The 21,908-nt window shown below is 47.5% G+C and overlaps 1 protein-coding gene across 2 annotated transcripts in view; it reads right to left on the minus strand.

Moving 5' to 3' along the window:
- The window catches only part of TMEM120B (transmembrane protein 120B), a 41,466-nt gene extending 20,081 nt beyond the window's left edge, over positions 1-21,385 (minus strand). For both annotated transcript variants that reach the window (XM_049865827.1, XM_049865826.1), the window contains exons 1-5: positions 21,187-21,385; positions 3,640-3,758; positions 1,562-1,678; positions 733-792; positions 45-140 (exon numbers count right to left, since the gene is read on the minus strand). In XM_049865827.1, coding sequence (XP_049721784.1) covers positions 45-140; positions 733-792; positions 1,562-1,678; positions 3,640-3,758; positions 21,187-21,255 — 461 coding nt within the window. In that variant the 5' untranslated portion in view covers positions 21,256-21,385. The remainder of the gene's footprint in view (positions 1-44; positions 141-732; positions 793-1,561; positions 1,679-3,639; positions 3,759-21,186) is intronic.
- Positions 21,386-21,908: the final 523 nt, after the last annotated feature.

Consider the following 21,908-nt stretch of genomic DNA (forward strand, 5'->3'; position numbering starts at 1 on the left):
GCCCTCTCCTCACCCCCCGCACGCCCACACGCCCCCCCCCTCACCTGTAGTGAAGGACAAATCGGCATGCCACAGCACCAAGGAGCAGGATTATCGTCAGGTAGAGCTTGAACTTCTCATACTCGTCCTTGTAGGCGAACCTGCCACCACAGACCCCCCACAAAAGGTCATGTTACTGTTACTATCCCACCCTGAGATCCTTGACTTACCCCAACTCCCACACCCCACAAGGGCCTTCTGAGCCCATTAAGAAGAGATCTGGCCTTGAATTAACGGTGATGACCAATTTGGAAAAAAGAGACAATTACAGAAAAGTTCCCCAAGTCCCTGGACTCCTGGTTTAGGGCTCTAGGCCCATGGTGAGGGTGGCCAGGAAGGCAGAGACAGGAATGCCAGGATGAATTTCCCCTGGAAACTGATCGATTTAGGGTGGACAAGACCACCCGCTTCTGATGACAAATGTGTGTGATGAGGCATGGAACAGAGAGGGGCCATTCTCATGGCAAGTGGGGGGTCCTGTCCATCCAACATACTGACTCTGTGAAAGGAAGGAAAACCTCCCCCAAGTGTTCTACCCACAGAGGAGGAAAGAGCCAGAAGGGCCCAAATAAAGCCCCAATTGTTAATGTATTTTCATTTATGTAATAGTCCTAGCCTGGGCCCATCTTGCCTGAGTTGAAAGAGCAAAATGCCCAGGCCCCGCAGAGCTGGGTGGGATCTAGGTATACGTACTTGGCCTGGTTGCTGAGAAGGGTCACGTTCACATTGCCCAGGACCAGATTTAAGTATAGCCTGGAAGAAAAGCACTGTGAGGACCTTCTAGTGGGCCAAATGGTGTCCCCCCAAAAATATGACGACATCCTAACCCCCAGAACCTGTGCACGTGGCCTTACTTGGAAAAAGGGTCTTTACAGATGTGATTGGGTTAAGGATCTCTAGATGAGATCACGCTGGATTTAGGGTGGGCTCTAAATCCAATGGCAGACATCCTTATAAGAGAAAGGAGAGGGAGTTTCGAGACACAGAGACACGGAGGGGAAAGGCCATGTGAAGACGGAGGCAGAGATTGCAGTAATACAGCCACAAGCCAAGGGACACCTGGAGCCACCAGAAGCTGAAAGAGGCAAGGACCCTCCCCCTAGACCCCTTGATTGGACTCGCCAGGCTGGTATAAAGATAAAACCACTGACAACAAGAGGCTCCCAGCACAACGCTGGCATACAGTAGGCACTCAATAAACATTTATTCTCTTGGGAGAGAACTAACCTATCCTCTTGACCTCCGGGTGGTGCCAGGAATGTTGCACGTGCCAAAATCAAATGCTTCATCTTGTTCCTTGCAAGAGCCCTCCCAGGAATGCCACTATCTACCTGGCGGGGCTGAAGTCCCTCCTCGGGTTCAGGGAGGAACATGCAGAGAAGCCCCCTTCTCTTTCCTTCCTCACTTCCCCCCTTTTCCCCTCAACCTCAAGTGCCCACAGGGAAATGGAAGTTAGGTGGACTAGGTGTTCTAGGCCTGGGCGTCTGCCTGAGCAGGAGCAGAATACGTCCCCAGCTCCTACCCATTCTTCTTGGGCAGGTAGGCCTCCATGTCGAAGAAGATGTTCTGCCGTTCCCTGATGTTGGCGCTCATCTGCTGAACGAGCTCCACCTCCTCCTGGCTGGCATGGCATTTGTACCTGTGGTCAGAGGTAGGGCGTAGGAGAAGCGGTGGCTTTAGTCAGACTTGGGGATCTAGGCACACTGGGGCACCACCCCCCCACCACCTCCCCATCCTTATGCTTCTGGCAGCCTCGGTTCTCCATCTGTTCTCTCTGGGTTTGATTCTGGCACATCCATCTGTTCTCTCTGGGTTTGATTCTGGTGCCTCCATCTGTTCTCTCTGGGTTTGATTTTGGTTCCTTGTTAGCTTTGCAACCTTGGAAAATAACCCCTCTACCTTATTTTCCATATCCCCAAACAGGAATATCAGGCCTACCTCATAGACACTACCACTGTAAAGATTAAATGAGTAAATACAATGTAAAGCCTTTAGAAATGACACTTCACACATAGTACAAGCTCACTGGAGACTGGGTGGCAATACCATTCTCCCTCTCGGCTTTGTAAAAGAATGACATGCAGGGTACTAAGAGGGCAGACGGGGAGGGATCCCAGAAGTATAAGCAGTTAACTAGTCAAGCTCTGCCTGTTATTCCTTGGTGAAATTTCACTCTCGAGACTAGAGAAACAAGTCAGACACACCCTCAGAATGGTAGGCGTTCTCAGTGTATAAGAACCTAACTCAAAAGTTAACCTTCTAACCCAGTGGTTCTCAACTGGGGCGACATTGCCCCCCACCCCCACGGGATCCTTGGCAATGTCTGGAGACATCTTTGGTCGTCACAACTGGGAAGGGGGGTGCTACTGGCATCTAGTAGGTAGATGTCAGGGATGCTGCTCAACATGCTACAGTGCACAGGACAGCCCCTCACAGCAAAGAATTATCTGGCCCAAAATGTCAACAGTGCCAAGACTGAAAAACCCTAGACTGAAAACAGACTCCTGAGTCCCGCCATCAGTAAGATGCGTCTTTCCAAGAGTGGATGTCTTAAATGGACACAATGAGAAAGTTGACATACTGTGAAAAATGTAACCAATGTCACTGAACAAATTGTGTAGAAACTGTTAATGGGAACCTAATTTGCTAGAAAAAAAAAATGAGTGAATGTCTTTACATGGAACCATCCACACTCTTACCTTGGCCCTCTACCACCTGGCTAACAGACCTCCATTTCCAAAATGGTCAGCCAAGGTTAGGGGTATAATCAGTAACCTTCCCAAAAATTGTCCACTAGGGAAGACAGAGGAGTCACAAACTCTGGAACAGAGACCCAGCTAAGTAACCTGGGACAAGCCACGCTAAGCCTCAGTCTCCCTGATTGCCTAGAGGGTCACAGCATGTACTATACCCCTTCACCTATAAGGAATGAGAGCATGTCTTATAGCATGAGACAGGAGGAGCAAGAAGTGACTTAAATCACAAGCTCAAGTATGTCCCCACAGGGGATGCCAACAACTACCCCTAAACAAGGAACTCTGGCTGGGAAAGCCCCCCACCCATGAGAAGGATCTCTGCTGTTTACCTACCCAGCATGGCTTCTTACAACAGCACTACAACTTTCTCACAGGAAACATCCTCTCATTCTTCCCCCCAGTATGGTTCCAATAGGATTGTCCCACTCCGAGCTCTAGGGTGGGCATGTGACCCAGCCTTGCCCAACCAAAGTCTCCATATCTGGGTCACGGGCAGTCATATGACCAATTCCAGCCAATGAGGATCATACCCAGAACTTTTGCTAAAGGATAGGTAAAGAAAAGTTCTCATTCTGCTAAGGTGGCCAAGTTAGTGGAAAGTAAGACTGGAGGACATAAACCTGACACTGCCGGTGGCCACCATAACCTGATAGCGAAGCCAATCCAGAGAAAGGCAGAATTTAGAGAAAAAAAAGATTCCTAAAAACACCCTTTGACCCTCAGGTCTGGTGATTCCAAACGTTACTCCTGGTTTTATTCCACTGACATTTCCATTTTCTACTTAAGCCAGTTTTGAGTTGGGTTTCTGTCCATTAAAACCAGGGAGCAGCTGTGCCCCACATACCTCTGGAGTGTGTACTTCAAGTCCTTCAGCCGCTTCTTCTGCTTGTTGATGGAGCCGCTACACAAAGTCTGCAGGGCAGTCAGCTCCTCCAGCTTCTGCTTGTAGATCTTGTGCGTTTCCTGAAGGAGGGAGGAGACGGGACGTGGTGTGGGAACAGGTGAACAGGTCATTTTTCACAGTCTGCTATGGTCAGGGGATGTGACTACAACGGTTGCGTTTTATAGCTAAAATAGTACAACTACAACTGCGAAGGATGTGGTTGAGATACTGCTGGCTTAGAAAATCAGGGCTGGAATTGGGGAGGGCTCAGCACTTGCATAACAAGTAACTCCTATTCTTCCTGTCTAGCTTCCATCCTCCCTGAAGGCAAGGGCAAACAAATATGCCTTTGAGAATCCTTAGTCCAGATGGTTTGGGTAGAGCTGACAGGCACCGTGGCCTAGAGTGGTCAATCCTGGCCAAGCAGTATCCTCTAATCCCCTGGCACCTGACTGGTTCAGAGGTGGGCATGTGGCTCAAGCTAGGCCAATGAGAGTCGGCATGGGGATTTTGGCTGGAATTACATTACTGGTTTAGAGGTGCTTTCTTTCTACTGGAGTTGCTAATCTGGTAGAAGACAAACCCGGGGATTCAGAGTGGGAAAAGCCTACCTGAGGATGAAGCCAAGTAAAGGAAAACAGAATTGAGTGATGGTGACAGAATTCTCATGGTATCATTTCAGCCCCTGGAACTTAACAAGCCTGAGTAAAAAGGTACCCAACCCTTTGGGTTATAAAAAAAAAAATAAACAAATTCCTTTTCATGTAAGGCAGTTTGAGATGGGTCTCTGATCCTGGCAATGGAGAGAGTCCTCACTAAGTCAATTAGAAAAGCATACATCTCTTCTTCCCTTACAGCCAACCCTCCCTACCCCAGAAGTTGTCACTCCAATAAACCCAATATCTCATTCTTAGAAACAACCATTCAGGGCCATATGGCCAGGAGAAACACAAGAGACTTTGCCCCAATGCTGCGAAAATGGATCACAGTAACTTCTCAACATTTGTCACCAAGACACATCTCCCAATAAATAATGCCATATGCTGGGAAACAACCACTTAACTCTAGAGTCCTGATCATCTAAGTCAAACACACCAATTTAGAGAAACCAATATGGGGGATGAAGACCACGATATTAAAACCAGGAAGCCAATGAATATATTTAAAGTGGCTGCTTTCTTCACTGGAAGGAAATGTATTTAGCAGAGGGATAAACAGAATGGTCAAACAGCGAGGATAGAGCCTAAACTCTCATGCCTGCCAAGTGGGGTCCCTAGACATGAAGGTTAAGCCAGAAAATCATGAAGACGTGAAGGCAAAGAACTGCACAGACAACAATTAGGAGCAAAATCCAAGAACACTGTCAGTAAGCCACTCTTGGTCCACTCATTCAGAAGATGAATGGGACCAGTCTCCTTGTATTGATATAGTACTCTCCCTCCTGGGTCCCCAAAGGGGAAAATCATGTCTCTCTTTTTTTTTTTTTGGTTAACTGTTTATTGTGAAATAATTCAAACTTATATATGAACTGCAAGACCAGTACAAAGAATTCCCATATACCTATCACCTGGATTCACTGATTGTTAACATTGCACTGTATTTGCTTTATTCCCTATGTGTGTGTACGTGTACACACGTGTGCATGTGTGTGTATGTTCTTTTTTTAAATCAAGGGTCAATAAGTTATAGCCCGTAGACCAAATCCAGCCCGCCACCCGTTTCTGAATGGGCAGTAAGCTAGGAATGGTTTTTATATTTTGTAATGGTTAAAAAAAAAAATCAAAAGGAGAATATTCCATGACATGTGAAAGTTTTATGAAATTCAAATTTCAGAGTCCATAAATAAAGTTTTATTGGCACATGGCCACACCCAATTATTTACGTATTGTCTATGGCTGCTTTCACGCTATGACAGCTGAGTTGAGTAGCTGTGGCAGAGACCGTATGGTCCGCGAAGCGTAAAACATTCACTATCCGGCCTTTTACCAAAAAAATTTGCCCACTCTTGTTCTGAGCCATTTGGGAGTTAGTTGTAGACATCATGCCCCTTTATTCCTAAATACTTCAAAGGATAGCTCCTGAGAAGAATGACATTCTCTCATACATACACAGCATAATTACCAAATACAAAAAAATTAACATAGATACACTACAATATTATAATTTCATATACCACCCAAGTTCAAATTTTGCCAACTGTCCCAGTAATGTCCTTTTGTGGTGATTTTTCCCCAGATCCTGGGACCAATTCAGTCTCATGCCTTGTATTATTGCTCTTATCTCTCTGTTGTCGTTCACTGTCATTGAGTCGGCTACTGACTCAAGGCAACCCCATGTACAATGGATCAGATCTTCAGAAGTAGATCACCAGGCTTCTCTTCCAAGTCTTGCTTAGTCAGGAAGCTCTGCTGAAACCTCTTCAGCATCGTAACAACACCCACACCTCCAATGACAGGCAAGCAGCAGCTATGCGTGAGGTGCGTTGGCCGGAATCAAACCCAAGTTTCCTGCCTGGAAGGTGAGGATTCTACCCTTGAAGCACCACCACGACCTTATCTCTTTACTCCTCTAGTGTACAAGCTCCTCAACCTCTTTTTTGTCTTTCGTGACACCGACATTTTTTAAGAGTCCAGCCCTGCTACGGTATCAACTGTTCCTCAATCTGAATTTGTCTGGTGTTTCCTTGTGACTAGATTTCGGGCATGTGCTTGGGGAAGGAATGTCACTGAAGAGACGCTGTGTCCTTCTCAGTATATGAAATCAGGGGGACATAGCACCAGGGATGTAAGCTTTGCTTGTTAATGGTAGTGCTCATCTGGTTTCTCCACCATACAGTTACCATCTTGCAATTTGTAATTAATAAGCAATCTCTGGAGAGAGCGGTGGAAACCGTAGTGGCATAATGGTTAAGAGCTATGGCTGTTAACCAAAAGGTTGGCAGTTCGAATCCACCAGACACTCCCTGGAAACCCTATAGGGCAGTTCTATTCTGTCCTATAGGGTCGCTGTGAGTGAGAATCGACTTGATGGCAATGGGTTTTTTTTATTTGTTTTGTTTTAATCACTTTTGAATTCTCCCCTTCAGTGCCGAACAGCCCTCTATGTTCAACAAGTATCTGCTGGTCATAAAGAAAGCCCTCTGGAATCCGAGGAGGACAGTGGCAAAGACACCCCGATCTGACTACACCGCCTTTGTGAAGGCAATGCGTTGGACTGGGAGTCCTTGGCCCACGCAAGCTGAGGCTTCTAGGAGATAAAGGTCTGTGCTACCCCCTCGGCCCCTTTTCATGCTGGGGCCCCCGCAGGAGTGATAAGACCAAGGCTGCAAGATCAGCAACCAGATGCCCATCAGGCCCCCTTTAGCTTTAATTAATATTTAAATTCACAAGTAAAGCATGAAGACAGTCTCCTTGTTAAAAATTAAAACATTACCACTACAGCTGAAGTCTGTTTTGAATACACCCCTAACCTGTCTTCTCCCCCTTCCCCAGAAGTAACCACTATTACCAGTCTATTCTTCCAGATCTTTTTCTATGGATTCCTCCGGACCTGTATTCTATGTAGTTCTGTAATTCTATATAGGCCTATTTCTACACACACAGAAATATTATATACAGTCTTTTATATATATATATATATATATACACACACACACACACACAAACCCTGGTGGCATAATGGTTAAGTGCTACAGCTGCTAACCAAAAGGTCGGCAGTTTGAATCCACCAGGCACTCCTTGGAAACCCTATGGGGCAGTTCTATCCTGTCCTACAGGGTCGGTATGAGTTGGAATTGACTTGACAACAATGGGTTTTGTTTTGTTTTTTTAATACATATGTGTACTTATATGTATATATATGTACATGTATATATGTATATGTATATATACATATTTTTCCAAAGACTGTCTCTAATAGCTCTTTTTTTTTTCCTTTTAGTAACAGGACATCACTGAGTAGTAGTGGGGCACATGGCCACCCCGCTGAAGACTACGTTTTCCAGCCTCCCTCGCGGCTAAAGTGTAGCGTTAGTGGCATACAGGGAGAGGTGATGTGTGCAAGTTCTGATCCACATTTTTCTAAGGAACTGCTTGTTCTCCAAAGGAGCCCTGGTGACGCAACGTTTAAGCACTTGGCTGCTAACCAAAAAGTCAGCAGTTCAAACCTACCAGTTGCTCCGTGGGAAAAAGATGTGGTAGTCTGCTTCCATAAAGATTATAGCTTTGGAAACCATATCGGGCAGTTCTACTCTTTCCTGTAGGGCCGCTATGAGTTGGAAATGACTCGACAACAATGGGTTTTTTTGTTTGCTTGCCCTCCACTCTCCCTTCACCCTGCTCCCTGGCTAGGATATGGTAACAATGGGTCTGGTTACCTTGAAACCAGAGATGGAAGCCATGTGACGGAAGCCACCCTGCCGTTCCCAACCAAACCAACCTGGGTCCCAGGGTCACCTCACGTGACAAAGCTTCCCACCTGTGAAGGTTTTAAACATGGCCACTTATTCTCTGGCACCCCTCAGATAGAGAGGTAGGGGTCTCTGTTCCTTCCCACTTGAATCTTGGCAGACTCATGACTGTTTTGACCAATAGAACATGGCAGAAGCAACACAACGAGACTTTGGAGACAAAGTCATGAGAACTATGTAGCTTCTGCCTTACTTGTAGGAACACTCGCTCTTGGAGGAAAAAGTCCAACCAACCTAAGGTCACCATGCTGCACAGAATCCCTAACACATATAAGCACTTCAATCAACAGTCCCAACTAAGACAAACTTTCTTGTCTTCCCAGCCCAGGTGCCAGGCATGTACGTAAAGAAACCTCCAGATGATTTCAGCTCCCAGCCATCGGTGCTACCCCCAGCCATCCAAGTCTTCCCAGGTAGGGCCCCAGACATAATAGAGCACATTCAAGCCATCCCCACTGTGCCTTGCCTGAACTCCTAACCCTCGGAATCTATGAGCATAATGCAATTATTGCTGTTAAATAAATGGAACACCACCTACCCTGGACCACAACTTTCCTCTGGACTATTACATGAAAAAGAAAACAAAAGAAAGAAGCCACCGCACTTAAGCCATTTGGAGTCTCTTTGTTACAGCAGCACAGCTTATACGCCAAAACACGTACTTTTGTTTTTTAATACAATAGCAGAATTAGAATATACATATGAGTCTACAACTTTTCCCACCCAATAATTGGTCTTGAAGATCTACCCATATAAGGACATACTTTTTACTCCTGTGCAGTATTTCATACTATGGATATACTACAATTTACTTAGCCATTCCCCTATTCCTAGATATTTAGGTTGTTTCCAGTCTCTCACTATAACCAACAACGCGACACTGACACCCTTCCGCTGCGTCCCTGTGCTCACATGCAAGTATCTCTCTGGGGAAGGGAAGCAGAATTGCTGGGTCAGAAGGTATGGGCATGTTTTTGGTTTTAATACAGTTGCTGTCGAGTTGATTATGACTCATAGTGAACCTACAGGACAGAGCAGAACTGTCCCCGGAGGATTTTCAAGGCTGTAATCTCTATGGAAGCAGACTGCCACATCTTTCTTCCTCAGGGTGGCTGGTGGGTTCAAATCTCTGACATTTTGGTTACCAGCTGAGCACTTAAACCTTGGCAAACAGCACTGTCGCTTGGCTGTACCAATTTAAACTCCCACCCACATCCTGAGACAGTTTCCATACCTCACTAACTGTTACGGACTGAATTGTGTCCCCCCAAAATTTGTGTATCAACTTGGCTGGGCCATGATTCCCAGTATTGTGTGACTGTTCATCATTCCGTCATCTGATGTGATTTTCCCATGTGTTATAAATTCCACCCCTATGATGTTAATGAGGTGAGATTAGTGGCAGTTATGAAAATGAGGCAGGACTCAATCTACAAGATTTAGGCTGTGTCTTAAATCAATCTCTTTTGAGACATAAAAGAGAGAAGCCAGCAGACAGGGGGATCTCATACCACCAAGAAGGCAACATGAGGAGCAGAGCATGTCCTTTGGACCCAGGGTCCCCACACTAAGAAGCTCCAAGACCAGGGGAAGACTGATAACAAGGACTTTCCTCCAGAGCCAACAGAGAAAGCAAGCCTTCCCCTGGAGCTGGCACCCTGAATTTGGACTTCTAGCAACCCAGACTATGAAAGGATAAACTTCTCTTGTTGAAGCCATCCACTTGTAGTATTTCTGTTACAGCAGCACTATATAACTAAGACACACCAACACTCAATGTTATCAGCATTTAAGTTTTTCTAGGCATTTTTCTAATGCCTCACTGTAAATATTTTCTAAGGCATCAGATTGTTAGGACAGGAAGTCCAGGGCCTTCTCTTGCCTTTGTTCCCTGCATATGGGGTCGTTCCTGCTCCCCCACAGTTCTCTCTCTGCCATTGGCCAGAGCTACTTCCTAGGGGAGATCAGATACTAGAGACCACACACCTGGTTCACTTCTGGCCTCTGCTCCAGGCTCAGGATTTGCAAGCCATGAGGAGGATGACATGGGGTGGAGGAGTTGGAAACAAGGACCTTATTGTGGTCTGCTCTCCATCCCTGGGCCATTCCTCGCCCATGCCCAGCCTCTGAACATTCCACCCTCGCGCCAGTCCCACAAGGAACAGGAAAGGTTATCAATTCACTTTCTGGATCCTCACTTTTTCTTGTCAGCTGTCCCTTCATGCATTGTCCATGGGGCAGTTCTGGCAGGTGGATGAAATACCATTCCTGTCTTTCTTCAGAAGCTGGTGCCTGGCTACCGTCTGAACACAAAGATGTCCCCCAACAGAGCCTCTGATGGACCTGTGTTTTGGGATGCTTTTCCAGGTGCAGGGATGACCCATACTAAGTCAACCCGATTCCTCTTTCATCCAATCAGCCTTGGCCATGTGGCCTCAAAGGGAGTCAGTGGGCCACATGGAGACCTTGTGTTGTTTTTGACAACCAGACGGCTATCCCTCTTCTAGTAAATGTCACCCTATTTTCTTTGGAAATTCATATCACTCCCACACTCAGTCCATTAGATCTGGGTAGGGGCAGGGGCTAACCCCATTCCGGCTCCAAGGGAGGGCACCTGACCCAGGCCTGGCCAGGCAGAACATCAGCCTCCTGACCCATCTGATTGGTTCAGGAATGGGCATTCGGAGCCAATGAAACTCACCTGTGGGGCTTTCATCAGCGCTGCTAAAAATGAGACACTTTCTCCACTAGCTTTGAAGCTAGCAGGATACGAGTCCAGGGCTCAAGAAGCTGTTTTGCCAACACTGGGGGAACGCTGCCTGAGATGAACCCAAATGAAAGGGAAACAGGTGACAATGGCTGAGCACTAATGACTTTATCTGAGCCCCTGTGTCCTGGTCAACTAGGGCTGCCATAACAGAAATACCACAAGTAGATGGCTTTAACAAAGGGAAATTTATTTCCTCACAGTCTAGTAGGTAGGTTACAAGTCCAAATTCAGGGGGTCGGCTCCAGGAGAGGGCTTTCTCTGTCAGCTCTGGAGGAAGGTCCTTGTCCTCAATCTTCCCCCGGTCGAGGAGCTTCTCAGGTGCAGGGACCCCATGTCCAAAGGACATGCTCTGCTCCTGGTGCTGCTTTCTTGGTGGTAGGAGGTCTCCAACTCTCTGCTTCCATTCCTTTCCTTTTAACTCTTGAGAGATAAAAGGTGGTGCAGGCCACATCCCAGGGAAACTCCCTTTACCTTGGATCAGGGAGGTGTCCTGAGTAAGGGTGGTGTTACAATCCCACTCTAGCCCTCTCGACATAAAATTACAATCACAAAATGGAGGAGAACCACACACAATACTGGGAATTGTGGCCGAACCAAGTCGACACATACATTTTTGGGGGGACATAATTCAATCCATGACACTCGGGATCCACATTCCTGAAGGCACCACACCTTAGGCTTCCCAAGTACACAAGTCTACAAAGTCTGTTTTGTTTTTGTTTGCTTTGCTTTGCTTTGCCAGTTTGACCTGAGTGTCTTTATTTCAGATACAAGTGTCAAAACCCAGATTACTATGCCAGAGAAAGCTCTTCTTTGGGGCAAAATTAAGCACACCAGGTAAGAAGAGAAGCCACAGGCTTTGGGCTCCTCATTATCATGATCTTACCCAGGTGCTTACATCATAAAGACACCAAAGCCAAGGACTTGGAGCCCAGATGAATGACTCCAAGTCGGTAACTAAAACACTCTGTTGACTTCAAGTTGACTCTGACTCATATGACCCTAATTTCTTTTTTTTAATCTTTATGGAAGCAGATCACCAGGTCTTTTCTCCTGCAGAATATCTGGTGGGTTCAAACAACCAAGCTTTTGGTTAACAGCTGAGAGCTTAACTCACTGTGCCACCAGGGCTCCAGTAATTAAATAGGCACCAGGAAGTGCAGATCTCTGAGCACCTATTTTGGGACTTTTTCTCCCAAACTATAGACCTAAACCACTATTTTTAAACAACTTTACTGAAGTACAATTTATGTACATAAAATCCAGCCGTTTTAACCGTATAATTCAATGATTCTTAGCAAACCGTCACCACAGTCCAGTTTCAGAGGATCCCCTAATCACTCTAGTAAGATCCTTGTGCCCAGCAGCAGTCACTCTTCACTCTCCCAAGCCCCAGGCAACCACTAATCAACCTTCTTTCTCTACAGATTTGCCTTTTCTGGACATTTCATATAAATAGGATCATACAGCGTGGATTTTGTGTTTGGCTTCTTTCACATAGCATAATCATTCTGAATGGGCATGAGTGGTTCAGTGGTAGAATTCTCATCCTCCGTGCCAGAGACCTGGGTTCAATTCCCGCCAAGTGTCCCTCGTGCACAGCCACTACCTGTCTGTCAGTGGAGCCTTGCATGTTGCTGTGATGCTGAGCAGGTTTCAGCAGAGCTTCCAGACTAAGACAGTCTAGGAAGAAGGGCCTGGTGATCTACTTCCAAAAATCAGACAGTGAAAACTCTATGGATCACAACAGTCTAATCCGCAACCAATCACAGGGATGGTGCAGGACTGGGCAGCATTTAGTTCCGTTGTTCATGGGTTGCCACGAGTCAGGGGCTGAGTCAACAGCAGCTAACGACAACGTTTTTGAGGTTCATGTATGTTGTAGTGTGCGTTGTTTTTTAAATTGCTATTCAGCAATAAAAATGTGGTCTAGATCTACCACATTTTTTTAATCGATTTATCAGTTGTTGGACATTCGGGTTGTTTCTACTTATTGGCTGTGATGATTAATGCTGCTATGAATAGTCATATGCAAGTCTTTCCGTAGCCATAACTTTCATTTCTCTTGGGTAGATACCTACGAATGGAACTGCTGGGTCGTGTAGTAAACTTATGCTTCACTTTTTAAGAAAATGCCAAGCTACCAAACCACTATTTTCTCTTCCAAACTTCTCAGCAGTAGACTGGAACATGGGAGACAGTCACCCAAAACTGGGAGTCAGCTCTCTGCTCACAGCACAGGGAGCACCAGCTTATTAAATGTGATTGACTCCTACATCAAGTCACTGCCTCTAAAAATAACCCAGAGAGCTGGGGACACCCAGCAGCCGAGCAGCTGGGGAAGAAAGGGCTCCATTCTGCAGCAACGCAAGCCCCTGCCTCTTCCTCCAACCCCCCAACTGCCCTGTTCAAGACCAATCAAAACAAGAAGCACACTAAATGGAATATCTAACCAGATAGAGATTCAGGGGTAAGAAAAAGGGATACTTACAAGGAAAACAAGGCCAGAAGACAGTAAAGAATCAAATGCTCACACATTTATTTTTCCAAAAGAGAAGACGTAATCACAGCACACTGCCCGATTCTGGCTGAAACGATATTTACACGGTCACGATGATGTAAATGACTGCCACTGTGCCTATAGGGCTGTTTTTCATTATAAGCCTTTTGGTACCGATGGACTGTTTTTTGGTCTCTTGCTTATTTTATTATGAAATATTTCAGGCATTCAAACAAGCCAAGATAGAAAACCATTAACAACCATATTCTCACCCTCAGTTTAAGAAACGATATCGCTCACAGCGTTGAAATTCCCCGTATATCTACCAGGATGTCTTCCCATCCTCCGCCCCGGAAGACTCCACGTCCACCCCAGATCCATTCGGGCTTTCTCTGTGCCCCGGGAGGCTGACCCTGATGAGGCATCTTCTGGCCTCCCTGGACCTCTGTCTCCTGGTTGGGTTTGGCCAGTGAGAGACAGCAGCAGAAGACTGGAGGGAGGCAGGAGAGAGAGGCTGGGGTACGTACTCCTCCTGCTTCCTCCCTGCTTTGCTTCTGGACTGACCCAGATGCACCCATCAACCACTACGGCTCCTGTTGGGCAGCTCACCTTCCACAGTACTGAGCTCTGGCGACTCTTCTCCCATCCTCTGCCCCTTTAGGTTTAAAACTGGTAAAAGCTCCCTGCTGTGGCCAGCTCCAGAGTCCCTCACCCTTTAACCTGCCCAAAAACCAAACCAAACCCATTGCCCTCAAGTTCACTCTGCCGCATGGCAATCCCAAGTATGTCAGAGAGAACTGTGCTCCATGGGGTTTTCAATGGCTAATGCCAGACCTTTTTTGCAGGGCACCTCTGGGTGGGTTCAAACTACCAACCTTTCAGTTGGTAGCTGAGCACTTAACAGTCTGCTCCACTTGGGGACTCCTTTCATCTGCCCTCACCTCTATAAATAAAAATGAGTTGCCATCGACGCTGACTCATGGTGACGCCACGTGTGTCAAAGGAGAACTGTGCTCCACAGGCTTTTCAATGGCTAAGTCTTTTTTTTTTTTCTCAGAAGTAGATCACGAGGCCTTTCTTCCGAGACGCCTCTGAGTACACTTGAACCTCCATCCTTTCGGTTAGCAGCCAAGGGCATTAACCATTTACACCATCCAGGGATCTCCGTAAATAGCCCCTCATTAAACTCTTTTGGTGAAACCCTTTTGAGGGAACCATCCGCTTCTTGTCAGGGTCCTACCTGAAACTCCACGACACTGAATTCGGTTTTCATCACTCCCTTGCAAGTCTTTATACATGTACCACACTTGGATGTATCCATAAGCAATACATAGTATTGTTCTAAATGTTTTTAAGTTTATTATTATTGTCACACTGTATATATACCCTGCTATAACTTCCCTCTACAACTTTTTGCTCAATGGTTGCTATTTTTTTTTTTTTACAATTTATCCATGTTAATACATGTAGCTCCAGCAGTTTATTCCTTCAGTTATTCCTACCCCACTGAACAGATATTCAGTGTAATTTTCCATTCTGATGGACATTTAGCTGTTATAAGAGAGTGTTACAAAAATTCTTGTACGTGTCTCCTATTTGAATTTTCAATTGTGTGGGTTAATGTGGTTTTTAGTTGCCACGGAATTGATTCCAACTCACAGTGACCCCACGTGGGCAGAGTAAAACTGCTCCACGGAGTTTTCAAGGTTGTGACCTTTCGAGGTGACTGTGGGTGGGTTCAAACGGCTCACCTTTCAGCTAGTAGTCAAGTGCTTAACCTGCACCACCCAGGGATCCTGTGCAGATATGGATTACTTATAAAAATGTAGAACAGATCCACAAAAAAAAGAAAGACAGAGATAAGCACTAACGTTAGCTCTGTGAGATAGGATGTCCCATAGCTTCTTTCCTACAGAAGGTCAATTACCATCCTCCACAAGCATACAAGACACAAACAAGTGAGTTTCTGCTGGAGGATTCGGGGATCTGCCTCTCCCGTCCTCTGAGGCCCCACGCTCTGCTCCAGTGGGAAGATGAGGTTAACGACTTCAGGTCTCAGCACGGCTGTGAAACATCTGGAGACACCTTCTTAACACCACGTGGCTGAGTCATAAGATCCAGAACTGGGGAGTCCAAAGTCCTGAGTCAACATTTGTCCCAGGAACTTCAAGACAGAGGAATCTCATGACATTTACAGGCAGGGCTCTGGCCCAGGGGTGCCAGAAATGGGTGGGCAGTCCGGTAGATTCCAACAGAGCCATAACCACCACCAAAGGGTGACAATTTCTTTACATACTCACCTTACAGCTGTACTTTTCTGATGATAACTTTTCAAGACATCACTTTTACGTAGTTCTTTTTCCAGGGAATCACCTTCACATAGATTTTGGGATCTTGATTACTGTATACTGAGCTAGGACTCGTTGCCATGGAACTACTACCAAGGTTGGCAAGTTGACCTCATTTAAAGTATACAAGTTCTGTAGTAGGAAAATTCTCTGAATCACGTGCCAGGATTGATTAGAGATGTCTGTTGCAGGAGCAGGAGGTGGGAGTATCAGTATGTGTGTCAGGCATTTGGGAGGCAGAATACCACAATGGCTAAATGATTAGGCTCTGTAGTCAGACAGCCCGAGTTCAAATCCAGAGTCTGTCACTTATTAACCAAGGAAGTTTCATCAAGTTATGTAATCTTTCTGTGCCTCAGTTTCTTCAGTTGTGAAAGGGCTAGGAAATCAAACTCCGGCAAGGATGATGCCTTGCCTGAAGCCACTTGTCATGGACTTCCCAATTCTATAAGCCAATAAATCTTCTTTTTGGCTTAAAGCCAGTCAAACTGAGTTTCTGTCACTTGTACTAGGAGTCCTGACCAATGCATTGTGGGAAAGCATCATACAAATGTAAAGCAACCCAGCAAGTTTAAAGGCTTATCCTTAAGAGCTAAAGGTCTCAGGATACCTCTGGAGCCCACTGTGTTAGGAACCCAAGAAGTATTTGATGTAGACACCAAGCCGGAGTTTAAATTCTGGCCCCACTACTTTCAAATTGCTGACCACCTCTTAGTCTCAGTCTTTTCATCTGCGAACAGGGTTGTTGTTTGGATTGAATGGGATGATCCATGTGTCACACGGTTAGCTATTATTACTGTTCTTGCTATTATTATTATTATTGTCAGCCCTCACTTTGTAGATTAAAAAACTGAAGCTCAGTGGCAGAGGTAGGACCTGAACCCAGGAATCCTAACTCCTGACCCAATGCTGCTTCTACAGAAAGACGTCCACAAAGCAACCCAAGATGGAGAGAAACAAAAGCCAACAAAAGACCACCAGGACACAGACCTGCCCTGTCCCTGTTCTCCCTAGGTGGTGTTAAGAGCACAGATTGTGTTGCCTGACAGCCCTGGTTCAAATCCTGGCTCCAGCACTTACAAACCATGTGTCCCTGAGCAACTGACTTAACCTCTGTAAAATGAGACTAACAAGATCTATCTCATAGGGGTTTAAGGAAATAATACTCATGTTCCTGCTTCCAGCCTGCCCCCTGACGTCTGCCCTAAACACAGCAGCCAGAAGGTTGCCTATTTCATTGGCAGTAAAAGCCAAAATCTTTGCAATGATCTACAAGGCCTTGGAAACCTTGGTGGCGTAGTGGTTAAGTGCTATGGCTGCTAACCAAAGGGTCGGCGATTCGAATCCACCAGGCGCTCCTTGGAAACTCTATGGGGCAGTTCTACTCTGTCCTATAGGGTCACTAGAAGTTGGAATAGACTCGACAGCACGGGGCATGGGTACAAGGCCTTAGATGACCTAGCCCCCCCACCTTTTTAAATTAAGTTGTAGATAGTATGCTTTCTCCTAAATACTTTAGCATGCATATCATTAATGAGATTTTTTTTTTTTAATTTAACTTTATTTTTGGTGAAAATATACACAGGAAAACTCACTCCCATTCTACCGTTCCCAGACATAATGATCAATGACACTGGTTACATTCTTCACAAAAATCCCACAACTGGACCAATGAGCAACATCATGATAAACGGAGAAAAGACTGAAGTTGTCAAGGATTTCATTTTACTTGGATCCATAATCAACAGCCATGGAAGCAGCAGTCAAGAAGTCAAAAAACGCATTGCATTGGGCAAATCTGCTGCAAAGGACCTCTTTAAAGTGCTGAAGAGCAAAGATGTCACCCTGAAGACTAAGGTACGCCTGACCCAAGCCATGGTATTTTCAGTTGCATCATATGCATGTGAAAGCTGGACAACGAATAAGGAAGACCGAAGAAGAGTTGACGCCTTTGAATTGTGGTGTTGGCGAAGAATATTGAATATATCATGGACTGCCAAAAGAACGAACAAATCTGTCTGGGAAGAAGTACAACCAGAGTGCTCCTTAGAGGCAAGGATGGCGAGACTGCGTCTTACATACTTTGGACATGTTGTCAGGTGGGATCAGTCCCTGGAGAAGGACATCGTGCTTGACAGAGTACAGGGTCAGCGGAAAAGAGGAAGACCCTCAACGAGGTGGATTGACACGGTGGCTGCAACAATGAGCTCAAGCATAACAATGATTGTGAGGATGGCGCAGGACCAGGCAGTGTTTCGTTCTGTTGTGCATAGGGTCGCTGTGAGTCAGAACCGACTCGACGGCACCTAACAACAACAACAACATTCTTCACATTGTGTCAACATTCTCGTTATTTCAGTTCTAGTTGTTTCATGGTCTAGCCCCTGCTGACCTCCACTCCTATCCCACTGCCCCTTGTTCACTCAGCTCTAGCCACCAGGCACAGCAGGTAGCCTCCTGCCTCAGGGCCTTTGCACTGGCTGGTTCCTCTGCCTCAAATCATCATCCCCCAGATATCCACAGGGCCCACTCCATCACCTCCTTCAAGTGGTTCCTCAACTGTCACTCCTCAACAAAGCCTCCCCAACTGCCCTGCACCCTAGACTCTCTAAGGGACCGGTCCTTTCTCTGGGAAGAGCAATGAGATGACCACAAAGTTATCAAAAGCAGAACTCCTGTGAGTGTAGGGAAAGCCATGTCAGAACACCTCCTTGCTGGGTGGGGAGGGACAGGGTCTGATTTCCAGCAATCCAAGGCAGGAAACGCTCATTAAATCACCTGCCACCATGTCTGTAAGTGACCTTCTGTGGTCACACCACAGGCCATAGGGCCAGACACGGGCGGGTCTCAGGTCTCAGGCTGACGTCAGTTTACCAGCATGAACCCTGACCAGCCGAAAACAAAGCTCCCACAGAGATGCAACCTGTGCCCCAGAAGCAAGTCAGTCCCAGGCAGATGCAAACCACAGCCAAAATAAAACCAATCCTTTCCTCTAGAAAGTCCCAGAGATTTTTTTTTTTGGCGGCGGGGAGTAGGGGAAATTCCGTAGACCTTTCAAATCCACCTTCCCCTACCCCTGGACAGCCTCCAGGGTCTGAGAATTAGGTTTCTCTTTTCTTTCCTTCATTTATAAGGGACGGAAAGGTTAAAGAGACATCATACAGCACCCCAAGCATATAGATTCAGAGATATGGCTATGTAACCCCTAAATCCCAGATTTAGAGACAGATGTAGGAAGGGTGGGCTGGGATAGGAAAATTAAGATAGGCGAGGGTTTTCTGGTGAAAAAACCCTTCCCAGTGTTCAGCTTTCTAGTTCCAGTGTGACCAGCTGCCCAAGTAAGGTTACCTCCTTGCCTCCCAACAAATGCCTCATTTTTGAAATTCTATCCAATACATACACATGAATCCTACTTATCATATGCATATTTCTGAAATGATTTCCATCTCAGGAGTTCAGAGTTCTCACATTTAACATGGGGAGAGAGGTGCAGAGAGACAAAGAGGGGCCTCCCACACTATTATAGATATCTGAACTAAACATTTAGAGAACTAAGTCCTAGCCCCAACTTTACCGCCAAATAGCTGCATGGCCCCAGTCCAAGCCTCAGTTTCCCCATCTGTGAACTGAAGAGCGTAGATGGTGAGTTCTTTCCTTTGGTCCTCAGGGACCCTGTTGGCCTTCTGTCCATCAATGACCTCTGATCTAGCAGCTGATCCCAAAGCCTGAGGCCAGTGGGGTCCCTTTTCCCCAAAATAGGATCCAGTCCATCTCCCAGCTCTAAAGAACTGAGGGGAGACATCACAGCTGCCTTCATCAGACGTTCCACAACCCTTGCTGTGCGTCAGGGGGTAAAACCCAGAATCAATTCCCAATTCCTCTCTGTCCCTAACACATCTGAACATCAGAGACACCACGGAGGAACACAACAAATACAACAACTGCTATGCAGCCTGTGCCTGCCGAGACTTGCTAAGTGCTGTTAATTGCATTAATTGCATAGCTCTGAAATGTCAGGACCCTCCTCCTCCTATTCTGAGGAAGGGCAGGGGACTAGGAATTATGAACAACAAAGGCTCCACACAGCTAACCTCTTTTCTTCTTCCCTGGCCAACCCGAATGCCTCCTTCTCCAGACAGGACAGGACCTCAGAGCCCAGGAGGACAAAGGGACTAAAGCTAGAAGTGACCCTGGGGACTGGGTGGAAGGGACAGGGACATGGAAGGTACCAGACTTGAATGAGAAAGCACCAACCCACACCTCCAGGCAGGCCAAAAGAGGGATGACAGATCTGGGGACCTTACTCTCTGCTCCTACCTAAAACAGCACCCCCTTCCTGCTCAGCCCTCCCCACGGGCCTCTCCCTACTCCCTATTCACCGGCACCATTGACTGCTTTATGTCTAGAAAGACCCATCACTTGGCGACTTCCTCTCCCTCCCTCAGGACAATGGTAGGCAAGAGCTCCGTGAACAGGGAAAATGTCACTGCCCCAGCTGAAAATTTCAGCACAGTGGGGTGGGGGTGTACGGTGTCATTTCAGGCACACACAACTGCTGTGCTGGAGAAGGCACAGCCCCATCTCCAAAAATGGTGCCGGGGATCTCTCTCAGTCAATGCCAAGGTTTCCTGAGGCACCTTTAGTTACCAGAGTATGTAGCTGAGGCCTCTTGACCTCCTATCAGCAACAGCCACTCCTGCCAGGACCCTAGGCGGCAATGCCAGTCCTTCAAGGGGCCCCGCCCCGCCCCCTGCAAGGCTCTGGACCAGGAGGGTGAGGGCTGGGAGCACCCTCTACTGCTGGGTGAGACAACCCAGCTGTCAGAACCGACAGATGCCATTCACAGCGCCAACCTCCGCCTGCAGCAGCGCCGGAGAGGCAGGCTCGGACACCAGGGCCCCCAAAGACAGGGACTAGGGGTCCCTAGTTCTCAAGCACAGCGTACAGTTCAAGGTGAATGGCTCCCAGGCACACCTCCCAAAATGGAACTGCAGAAGGAGAAGGCTGCTTCGCCAGAGCCTGGAGTAAGTTCCCAAATCAGGTCCATGGGAATTGGGGGGGACTCCGGCAGAGGGAGAGGCAGTTCCCTGGGAGCCCCCAGACGTACCTATCCGCTCACGCCTCCCCCACATGGATACGCCTGGAACTTCCCAGAGGCCACAGGCCAACTTTCGATAGCGGAGGTGCGCCTGGCAAAAAGCCCGAGCAGGGGCGGGGGAAGGGGCTTCGAGCAGGCGCCCCTTGTGGGTGAAGAACTGAAGCGCTGGGAGATAGGAGGGGGCTGGCCACGCCGACCCAGCGCCCAGGGCCTGGGCAGAATGCCCCTGGCCCTGACCGCCCCCACTCTCCCAGGCTGGAGGAGGAAGAGGAAGGCACTGCCCCGCAGGTAGCAGAGTTGCGGGACCAGGTGGCCCGGTCCTACCTGCAATTCCTGAAATTCTCCCTCAAGCTCGTGCCACTCGCGCTCGCAGCGCTCCAGCTGCCCGGACATGGTGCCGTGGTGCAAGGAGGCGGTGGCGGCTACCGCGGCGTGGCCCACGGCCACGAGCACCCCACGCGGCTCAGCGCGCCGGCCTCCCTCAGAGTCGCCAGCTGTTCCTGCGCAGCCGGAGCCACGCGCGCACCTGACGTCACAGCCCCCGCCCGGCGCGCCCCCCACCGCCTCGCCGGGAACAGGCCCCGCGCATGCGCACGTGCCTCCCCGGCTCCGCCCCCGCGGGCCGCGCGCCGGGCGGGGGAGCGGTGTAGCCTTGCTGGGATTGGTAGGGTCGTCGCTGCTCGCTGGGAGTGCCTCTGCGCCCCCAGAAACCTTCTGTTCCAGGAGGAGCTGGGCAACGTGTTTGCAAACTGCATTTGCAGAGATGATTTTACTTACATTGTGCATGTTTGGCTTGTCTGGGGGTACGGAGGGAGAAAATAAATGGGGGTGGGGTGGGGTAGTTAAAGCTCACGACTGGTCCAGTTAGCAACTTCATGATAAACGGAGAGGAGATTGAAGTTGTCAAGAATTTCATTTTACTTTGATCCACAATCAATGCCCATGGAAGCAGCAGTCATGAAATCAAAGGATGTATTGCACTGGGTAAATCTGCTGCAAAAGACCTCTTTAAAGTGTTAAAAAGTGAAGATGTCACTTTGAGGACT

This window comes from Elephas maximus, chromosome 22 (assembly GCF_024166365.1).
Source record: "Elephas maximus indicus isolate mEleMax1 chromosome 22, mEleMax1 primary haplotype, whole genome shotgun sequence".
Taxonomy (NCBI): domain Eukaryota; kingdom Metazoa; phylum Chordata; class Mammalia; order Proboscidea; family Elephantidae; genus Elephas; species Elephas maximus.